General features: G+C 41.7%; 1 protein-coding gene across 4 annotated transcripts in view; it reads right to left on the reverse strand.

Annotated features, from left to right (window-relative positions):
• Window positions 1–4,712: 4,712 nt before the first annotated feature.
• Window positions 4,713–10,996, reverse strand: part of ppil2 (peptidylprolyl isomerase (cyclophilin)-like 2) — a 38,488-nt gene continuing 32,204 nt past the window's right edge. Inside the window, exons 17-22 of one of the 4 annotated variants that reach the window (XM_086169178.1) lie at window positions 9,567–9,639; window positions 8,665–8,727; window positions 8,439–8,581; window positions 7,565–7,616; window positions 4,991–5,104; window positions 4,713–4,860 (exon numbers count right to left, since the gene is read on the reverse strand). In XM_086169178.1, coding sequence (XP_086025304.1) covers window positions 4,852–4,860; window positions 4,991–5,104; window positions 7,565–7,616; window positions 8,439–8,581; window positions 8,665–8,727; window positions 9,567–9,639 — 454 coding nt within the window. In that variant the 3' untranslated portion in view covers window positions 4,713–4,851. Of the gene's footprint in view, window positions 4,861–4,886; window positions 5,105–7,564; window positions 7,617–8,438; window positions 8,582–8,664; window positions 8,728–9,566; window positions 9,640–10,996 lie in introns of those variants that run through there. The other 3 variants (XM_086169180.1, XM_086169177.1, XM_086169179.1) reach the window with 3 other exon arrangements.

Here is a 10,996-nt window from a genome sequence, read left to right on the forward strand (position 1 = left end):
ATTTTTTCTTTTAACCTTCTAACTCCTTACAAACTAAAATTCTGTTTTTTTTTTTTTTTTTTTTTTAATTTATTCTTTGCAAGTGGATGTGATAAGGAGCTGTCACATTTCTGGGTGCTTTGAGTCATCATCGCCCCTTTGAGTCAATTCTCCTGGTAAATTTTAACATTCACAGTACTATCGAACACAATTAGCGACCCAGAGGTAAAGATGTGGGGGAAAGCGATTACTTTGTGTTTTCACTTTTTGATTTTCTTTTCATGTCACAAAGACTTTCTCACTATTTGTAATCCACGGTCATAAAACTCACAGTCGATTAGCGGACGGTCAAGAGTTTGAAGGGAGCATCTCTCGAATCTCACTCTGTACCAAAACAGGCAGCTAACGTCACCATGGCAACCTTCAACAGCAGATGACGCACATTATATGATTTGATTTTTCTTCGGAGAAGGTTGAATTGTTTTGACCTGCGGGTTACAATCAAGCGCAACAACATTATCACAATTCTGTTTATACACAAAAAACACATACAATTTCACAGTTGTTTATTTTAATACATATTGTCATGATCCCAGTTAAACTGTTAGTTATGTTTGATACTTCTTTTGAATCTTTTTTTTTGGTGCTCTTATGATTTTGACATCCTTGCAAAAAAAACAAAACAAAAAAAAAAACTGCGGGATAATATATTTCTTATGGGCTTTAAAATGAATCACTATCAGATATTCAATTAAACGCTTCGCCTGCCTCTGCATATGACTCAGTGGGGATTTATAACAAGCACATAATCCAGAAGGCGGGGGGATGCATGAGGGAGGCTCTGGATAGGAGCTCTCCCGATAATGGAGACTTTCTACCACGGACTTGGACATCCCTCTGGACTGTGTAACATCATAAATGTTTCAGATTAAAAAGCTACTGCAGGGATGGAACTGGAATAAACCATTTGCCTTCTGCTGCTGCTGCTGCTGCTGCTCCTCCTCCAGCTGCTGCTGCTGCAGCTCCTGTTGCTGTTGCAGTGACAGGCAGAGGAAAAGAGAGTCTGTGCTTCTTTTTTTTTTTTTTTCATTTCTATTTTTCCAGAAAGGGTGATTCACATCCTGCATCCTCAGAGGTAACAGGTGATCCTCTGCTTTCAGGGCCGCCGGACTGAAATGGTCGCCGCCTCTGAAATGGAGAGCCGCTTGCCCACCAAAATGAAAGCTGACGGGAAACTGATGGCCGTGATTTGGAAGAGGAGAGATATAAAAACAGAAAAAATAAAGGCTGGCGAACTGACTCCGACAGCCCGTCCCAGAGGGCTGGGGGGGGGAGACAGAGGGTTGGATGTTTGTTTGGGTTTCTGGAGACGGACGTTTCCATGTAAACCAGACATTTTTCTTCCTGCCTAAAAACACAGCTGATTTTATTTACCGCCGACACGGAGACAAGCACGAACGAGCCGATCGAGCACGTTTGAAACGTCTCGTCCCGCAGCTGAAATCATTTAAAAAATGTCTTGAACATCACAGACTCAAACCAGCTCACCTGTGCAATTGTTTGGATATATGATTCTAAAACTAAAATCTGTTCAATATTATCGTTGGAGAGTTTTGTTAATGTCTACTCCTACTAAAAAATAAAGGTTCAGTGTGAAGAAATATATGTTTCCATGCAAACTAATAACATTAATACATTTTTTTCCACTCCAAATTTCTCAAAGCGAGGACATTTAGGTTTTTACAAAAACAAACTGCATCAGTGTTGCTCATGAGAAACGTCTCGTTATAGTTTTAGCTTTATGTGATGCGGCGTGTGATGAACCACTATTCGGCGTATTAATGCTCGATATTACTTTGCAATATCAAGTAGAGCGGCATTTCTTTCGTCAGGTTTTTACAAGCACATGAAGAAAAAAAGAGAAAAAGCCATCACGGCGGCAAAAATACTGTAACCGTCACCTCTTTCTCCTTTAAAAATTTAATAACATGCAATAACAGCGCTTGTCCACCAGGGGGTCGGCGGGGGGGGGGGGGGGGGGGGGGGGCAACTTCCTCCGCCTGGAACACTTTCCTCGGGGGAACTAAAAATGACCCGATTATTTCCCGCTTATACTGGTTCTCAGGTTAAACCAACTGGTTATTGAGAAAATATCGCAGGTGAAAAATGTCGTAAGCAGCCCCAGGAAGCTGAGGATGATAAATAAACTGCACTGTTTCTTCAGGTACTTAACTATGAAGCTGTTCCTGTTAAAAAAAAACTAGAGACGATATTGACAGAAATGTCGGCATTCAAACAACACCAAGATTAAATATAGATGATTCAATCAGACGCGAGGCGTGAACTGCAACGGGGGGTTACCACGGCGACGGAAGCCATTCTTACATTCAGCTGAATGAAACCTTTTTTACACTTGACGGCTTATGATGTATTGAGTTGGCGAGTTACGAAGAATTTTGACAAAAAAAAAAAAAAAAATGAGGGGAAAGGTCACATAGATCATCTTGGAAAAACAAGGTCAAAGGTGTCAGAGAACAGGTTTGTGATCATGTTAGCCCAAATCCTGCCACTGCTCAGGATTAAAATAGACTTTCACGGAGGGAGGGACTCGAAGGAATCTTGCGTGCTAGAGGCCTGAATATGACAAAAAAAAAAGCCAGAAAAAGGATGTTTGTTTTACAAAACGAGGGCAGACGTCGCCCACACTTCACCACCGGAGTATGGCTCCTGTTCTCGCCGGTCAACTCGGGGCCCCCCCCCCCTCCCGCCGCTCCTCAGAGAGACGGGGGGCGATGAGGACGCGGTGAGTCACGCGGTGCTGTAGCTGTTATTTTATGCGATCGGGCTCTGAGGCGCTTCGGTCAGCGAAGAGGTGCAGCAGCGTCTTCATCATCTGCCCTTGGAGTTCGTCCGTGACGGAGAGGCGTCCTCCTCCAAACCCACTCATGAAAGAAAAGCTGGGAGGAAGAAATCATCAAAACATCTTTTTCTTCTTATTGTACCGCACATCTCGGCTGTCCACGGTACTGCATTACATAAAAGTGCACACAGTACTTACACAATATTCTTCACACGATCAGTAGGTACTATGTTTTGAGGTCATGTATCTGGATTTATCTTATTTTTTTTATATCAAATACAGGTTTACCAAATGAACTACGGCTGAAGAGGAAAATTACAACTTATTTAAAAACGTGTTTTGCGTCATTTGTATATTTATGCATCAGGCTAGCAGCCCTACGTTCCTCCTCTTAATTTCTCAATTCATTTATTATTAATGAACATACATTTTAATGATGTCACAAATGTGTCTAAAATCTGTCTATCCAGAGGTATGAAGTACTCATAAGTACTGATTTACAGTTTGCTGTGGCTAAGCTAATACTGCAGTGCTAGCTTGTTTAGCGCCTGCAGAGGCAATAAGCTATAAGCTAGTTATTTATTAAGGTTATAAAGCATAATAAGTCATTTCTAGGAGAATTTTTGAAAATCCACAGTAACCTGTATTCAAAAAGCTCTACCAGCAGGATGGCGGTGGAAAGATTTTGTATTTTTTTAAAGCTCATTTTATGTTTCTTGTTTTAAAAGCTTCTTTGTGATACGTTTTTAGTTGTTTATTTCGGCAATATTAGATTCATTAGCTCTTTTCTATTCAACGCTTTAAATAACATGTGATTTCTTTTGCAGATTTCTATGAATATGCTTTCAGGTAAATGTGAGTCTATTGACTCCAGTTTGGATTCACATTTCCCAGATGATCTCGGGCGGAGGGGAACATTTTGTCTCATTGTTTTGGCTTGGCGTTCCTTCAAGTGGCGAAAGAACCTGCGACCGGGTTCCATTTTCATTTGTCCTCGACTGGGGACGGAGCACGTGGGTTTGCTGAATGAATTTTCAGATCGCCCAAAAAAAAAGGGAAAAAAAAAGTTGGAATAGTTCAGGTTTTGCATGGCTGTGATTTTTTTTTCCGCAGCCGTTTGACTCAACGTGCCAGAAAACAATAAAATAAAATAAACCAAACTGGGAAACAGCAATTACCCGGTACAGTATATTTAGTTGGTGTTTTTTAACTTTTTATGTGCACATTTAAGAATGCAGACTATTTTTCTCTCCATCAGTTGCTCTGTAAAATTACCTATCGGTTTTGTCCTGAAGCACAAAAGTTCTTCTCAGTGATGGAGAGTCGATTGTTACATTGTTTGAAGTTTTTTTTCATTTCGGAAATATTGAACCAAATGAAAAGTCCTCAAGCGAGTGTCTTATTTTTCCTGAGCTGATGAACATTTAATTACAGGTGTTTTCATTCATTGTTGGAAAAACATGACAACCTTGGAGGCTTTTTGGAAAAAAAACATTTAATTAATACCGTGAAGAAATAAAATGGTTAAAAAAAAAAATGACATTAAATCAGATGATTCAAATAACTGCCTTCATGCTTTGAAGGGAATTGTTTTCTTTGTTGTTATAGATCATTTCGTAACACGTAACTTCATAGAAACATCGGGTCGTTTCTGGCTTTTAATTCCTAAATGGAGATTTTTTTTTTTTTTGGGTGGGTGGGGATTCCTCTGATTTCTGGTGATATTTAATTACTTTCATAATTTTTTTCCATCCAATCTGTGAGCTACTTGACCTCATTATAGACTTTTAGGTGATTAAATGCAGATTTTAACTAAACAGGTCCGGGTTTTTTTCGAGGTGATCTGTAGAGAACCCAGCCAGAGAGAAGCCGGAGGATCAGAAGCGGGACCCATTGTTTGAGCCGTCAGTAAGAAAAAGGTAAAAACATAACAAAGCGACCCCACCAGGGCGCCGAATAAACAAAGATTATTAACGACGACCATCTGATTTTCAAGATGCAAAACAGAATAATCACATGACCTGTAAAAACAAATAAACAAACAATAAAAAAAAGGTAAGCTTTAATAAATTGTTTCACAAAGATCCAATTATTTCAGCAGACTGAAAACGACATAGAAAGTCCTGAATAAAGATTCTAAGTAAAAACCACCTGGGCTACCAGGAGCTGAAGTCGCCGAAGCCTGTCTTGCCTTTGGGCTTCTTGGGGGCAGAAACTGCACCGCTGGTGGACGGGCCGGCGTCGTCCTCGCCCACCGAGCGCTTTCTGGAAAAGTGGTGAAGAAGAAGAAGAAGAAGAAGACCGTCAGTTAAAGTCTGAGTTGTTTCCATTTAACGTTGCTGTGTTTCCGGCGAACACATGAACCTGAGATGAAAAGTTCTCAGGTTTTAAGAATATTTTGTAATATTTTCCAGATGTAGCTCACAATTTTTCATTCCACCTTTACCACTATACATTTAAAAGCAATCATGAAAAGCTAATTTTTCAAGAGCAGTTTTTTTTTTTTTCTCAATTTTATCTAATAGTTTTCAACACCGAGGCGTCAGCTGTCTGGGACCACGTAAATTACCTCTATTTGGACGCTTGGAGTACATCCAGGAGAATCTACTTACTGAAGGGCAAATACAAGCGTTTGCCTAGATTTGGGTAACATTACATGGATTATATAAGCTTTTTGTTCCCATGTGAGGACACCTCCTTGTATTAACTACTTCCTCTTTGCTTCGTTTCAATATGGTAGATCATAAAATGCCAGGAGAGATGAAAAAAACATGTGAAATTCAACCTTCGAATAATGGTAAGGAGTAATAAAGGCAAAATAAGCACCTTATTATGTGATAATAGAAAGTGTAAAAACGTTTATTTGATCCTCCACTGGGATGCTTGATGGTTATAGTCCCTATATTATCTAGCTAAACAGTCATTGTTGGTTTATAATCATTATTCTTTTTCCTGCTGCAGGGTTAAACTCTACGATGACGGGCCTTGGACAGAAACAGTTCAATTCCTAATGACTAGAAGGCAGAGCAAAGGAAACTGGTGCAATTACCTCTTATTACACACTAATTGCAACATTTTCACTTCATCCAATGGAGCGTCACGTCAGGCGATGACAGTAATTGCCGCTTTACTCCCGACGGTGCGGGGTCACGTAACTCAACTGGGTTTATTTCTGGAATATTCTACTCCCTGTCAGGCCCCCCGGTTGAAAACCGGTTCCTTTCGGCAGCCAAAAGGAAACGGCAACATGTATTTCTTCTTTATGAATTGTGCCGGGAGCTTTCTTTGGCTCCCTGCGTCAAAGTGGGTCTGGAGCACTGGGGCAGGAGGTTGCGTCTAACCTGGACAGATCGCCTATCGGTCACAGGGAGAACCTGGAGAACCAAAACCCAGACAGAACCGGTAGAAATGCTAACTACTACTAACTGTATTCAAAGTATGAAATGTAAACTGATAATCCAAAATGAGCCATTTCATGTTGCACCATGGTCATTGTTACTTTACAGTGGAACCTTGACTTACGAGTGCGTCAACTTATGAATTTTCCCAGATATGAGCTATCGCTCAGTTGATTTTTTCCGAGCGAACGGGATTAGAGTTTGACACACATGTGGCTCCGTAAAGTGGTGTTTAAAAACAGTCAGGCGTGCTGTCCGCGACTATGTAGCCCAGCAAAAGTTATGGAAAGACATGACAGAGGTGTGGTCGACCTGTCCGTGAAGAGATGGAGAAGTTGTTGTTGGGTGAGATACCGAGAGCCTCATCTGTGAAAAAGCGCAACGCATCTACAGGGATGTGGTGCAGCAGACGGCTGGGAACGACAATGGATGAGGCATCGGAAGAGTCATTCAAAGCCGGTCGGGGATGGTTTGATCGTTTTAAAAAGAGGAGCGGCATTAACCCAGGCGGTAAATTAAGTTTAGCGATAAAGTGTAGCATAGGGTGCAAATCACATTTAGCTGTATATTGTAGCATAAAGTGTGTAGCGAGTAAGTTGAGTTGAGCAAAAAGAGCACAAAATGAAAAACTTCCCCGATTTCCCAGCTGCCACCGCTATCTTTGTCCATTCCCTAAGGAAAATAGACTTAGTAAAACCAGTTTATAGCTTTACATTGTCTTTTTATTATGTATTACTTATTTTATTTGATTAGTTTTTTATGTTTCAATTAATTTTAGTAGGGAAAATTAATGCGATATAAGAGCATATTGATTTATCAGCTCGGTCACGGAACGAGTTAAATTCATAAGTCAGGGATTAACTGAAACTACATTTTAACTGTGTTTGCGACATGGATCATTATTTATCGCTAACATCCATGGATGTTGGACAAAAATTTTATTTTGTTTTTTGATGAAATAGAAAAAAAACAAACAAAATGAACTGGAATTCTGACGTGAATCCGATGTGCCAAAACGACGACCTGACCTAGATGAGCGAGTCCACAAGCTACAAGCTACAAGCTAGCCAGCTGTGCAGTGGCTGGTGCTTCGGCCTCACAACACCAAGGACTCTTGTTCGATTCCGACAAAACCTAAGTGTGGAGTTTGCATGTTCACCCTGTGTCTGCGTGGGTTTCCTACGGGTTCTCTGGTTTCCTCCCACAATCCAAAAACATGCAGCAAGTTAATTGGGGAAAAAAAACTGCCCTGATTGAGCGAATGAGAGAATGTTGTCTGTCTTTGTACGTGGCCCTGCGATGGACTGGCGACCAGACCAGGGCGTACCCCACGTCTCGCCCGCTGACAGCTGGGATACGCTCCAGCGTCCCCCGCGACCCTGAGTGCAGAAATGGCAGAAGATGGATGGATGAAATCAAAAATAAATAAAAAAAATCAAATACAGAAGCTGTTAACGGGTAGCAACTATGGCTTTCCTGTCATATAATGACTGTTTTACAGGTTTAAGATAAAAAAAAAAAAATCATAAATGACGGACTGACAAATGGCAGCATTGGACAAAATAAAATGAATTTTAAGACTTTGATCGGAGCTTAATTCCTCCCCAGTTTTGAGATTGCGCAGGAACCAGAGTTTACTATCCTTAAATAACAACAGGAAAGAAGAGAATATTTTACTGCATATGAAAGAGATCTCGTTTTCTTGACCGCCATACCATTCGACTAGCATCAGTCCAGGGGGGGGCCATAAATCCCACAAAACTGAAGTGTGTGTGTACTGTAACCATGACAACTCGGACAAAAGAAAAAACACCATGTGGTTAAAAAAAAAAAAACAAAAAAAAACCAGAAGCTCGCAATTATCACCACAATAAAGGAAAAAAATGGCAATCTTCTCGATAATTGTTAAACACGCCGACTTGCTCGCTCCCCCTGTGTAACGTCCCATTACTCGTTCATGACCGTCTCGTCGCAGACGTGCGTGGAGACAAAAGAAGAAGACGAAAAAAAAAAAAAAAACAGGGCTGACTGGCCTGTGGAGTAGATAGATTTCAGCGTGTGATGTTTTCACACGTGCTGCTTCCGCCACGCTTTATGGATGAGCCGCTCTGGCAGCGGAGAGCCGAGGGACGCAGAGCGCTGCATCGGCATGCGTGCGTATGCGCGTGTGTGTGTGTGTGTGTGTACGTGCATGTGCTTACACGGTGCTGGGGTTGATATATTTCCCCACGCCTGCTTTGAAGGTCTTGGGCTCCTGCTCCTCCTTGGCCTTCTTCAGACTGATGCTGGCCTGCTGCCTCTCTTCCTCCTGCTTCTGCAGCTCTTTTTCTCGCTCCGCTGCGATCTTTGGGGGGGGGAGAAAACACAAATCACATCCATCCTTGATGGAGTGTGTCTGAGGATGTGGAGGCTTCTCTGAAACCAAACCTGAGCGTCAGCTTCTTCGTACGGGTCCACGAACACTGTCGCGTTGATGATTTTAATCTCCGACTGTTACAACAAAAAGGAAAAAAAAAACAGATGGATAAAGATAAAGTCCTCCCTGGAAGTGCAGATAGGTGTCCCGGCTTTGGCAGCAAAACACACCTCCGTTCATTTTCTAATCAAATGTTCCGTTGATCGATTGGCCAATTAGTTGGATTAAAACATTTTATTCACAGAGCGTCCATCGGTGGTTTCCTTTTTTGCGAAATCTACCTATATCCTTCATCATGTCGTCAAAGGCTGGATTCAGGGAAGGTTTTGAATGTAATTTTGATTGAGAATTTTAATTTGACCCTTTTAGAGGATTGAGCCAATAGCAGCTGACGTTGCGAACAAGAGGCGGGGTTTAACCCGGATGTGTCAGCTGTCAATCACACAGCCAGACAGAGATCCAACCATTCACCCTCTCACTCACTAAACCGTCCATAAGTGTGAATGAAAGGGTGACTAGTTGAATGTCTCTACTTGTGATTGACAGGGGACCAGGTCAGCTTAAGCCCGGCCTCTGACGGTGACAATTGGCTCCAATTGGCTCCAATTGGCTCCAATTGCTCCATGACCCAGTGGGATCGTAGAAAATCCTTTTTGTGCTTCTTAAAAAAGAAGAAATGAGATTTGTTTTAAAATCTTATGTATTTTCGATGCCCTTAGCCTCTGTTCCTGGTTGGTGTGTTTTCGTTGGCCCCCCGACGCAATGCCCGACATCTGGAAGTTGCTGGCGAGGATTTCAAACATTAACGCCGCATAAGAGACACTTTTTACGATGTCTTTTAACTGTTACAGTTTAATTTAGGTTGGAATGAAAACAGGGAACAGGACAGGTGGAATGGTCACGTCAAGCCTACCTTGGGTTTGTCGCTTTTGGGATCGCTCTCCACGTTCTCCATGGCCGTCAGAGTCTCGAATCCACCCACGACCCTAAGACACACAACATTAACTTCTAATCAATTGGTCATTTTGCTAATTTTCATGGCGAAAGCCTTTTCTTTGCTTCTGTTCCATTACTTTCCACTGTCCAAATCTCTCACTGATGTTTGACTGTCATTTTTTTTTTCTTCCTTTTTTGAAAAATCATGGATAAAATTTGCTATTGATTTTTGGAGAGATCGAGCAAATATTCTTTGAGAAGGCAAACAAGCAGGAAATAAATATATTAGTTAAAACCAACTGTGGGTGAGTGGACACTGCTAGGCGATGGTGGATCAGGCTAAAAATGCAGAGACAGAGGAGAAATTCCTGTAAAATGTTTTTTTTTTACCAGAAACCCAGGTCAAACTGTCACCATATCCCAAAAACAAAACTTGCTGAGTCTCCGGTACAAACAGAGAACAACTGTGCAGCAAATACAGGACTCAAAAATAACTTGCTCAGTCGCTAATGAAAACAGAGAAGAAGTAGTAGCAAGGAATGGGCAAAATCAAAACAAACTGTCTCTCGTGGACTTCCGACTAGATGGACCTACATATCGTCACCCGCTTAAAATAATCGCCTACGTCATTTTTTTGCGAAAATATTTTTTTTGCCTTAATCATCCCCCTCACGATGCTGACCACCTCTGGCAAAATTGCCTACATCCAAGGTTAAACAGATTGTGCCATTCTACCCCTTTAGTAGAAATTGCCTATGTCAAGAGTGTGTCAGATGGTTCAGTTTTTTGTGTTTCCTGAAAAATCTGAAAAAATGACTTAGCCGATTATTTTAAGAAGGTGACGATATAGGCGGCGGTCAGCACCATCACCACATGAGGGGGGGCACATGGTAGGCAAACACAAACAACAACGTAAAAGGCTATGAAGTATCAAATGGACATTTCAATAATACTTAAAACAGCAGCCTGCCACCAAGGATATTAAAATTTAACAAATTTCAATGACGTATCAAGGGATTGAGCGGAGCTTGATCAGCGCCATCTCCATCATCCTCATGATGCGCGACATGCTAGACCGGCCCAATTAGGGCCGGAACGCAACAAATGCTTCTTTCCTTGACGGCACCCTTTTGCCACCGAAGAGGAACATTACAAAAAGGAACATTACAAAAAGCTATGCACCTCCAGCATGTCGGGCCAGTTGGCACACAAAACAAACTGTCACGCTCATATGTACAATAGCGCCCAGACAAGGGCTGCCCCACAGCTGCAAAGGTATGCAACATGTGCGGCCCATCCACAACAATCACACCAACCAAAGAAAAAGTATGTATGTATGAATAGATAGATAGAAGCGACCAATATCATTCATACATCTTCTGTTTCCCTCAGCTGACACTAGGTGTC

The sequence above is a fragment of the Fistularia commersonii genome, chromosome 22, assembly GCF_037954325.1.
Source record: "Fistularia commersonii isolate RoL2024-O1a breed Wild chromosome 22, RoL_Fcom_v1.0, whole genome shotgun sequence".
NCBI lineage: Eukaryota > Metazoa > Chordata > Actinopteri > Syngnathiformes > Fistulariidae > Fistularia > Fistularia commersonii.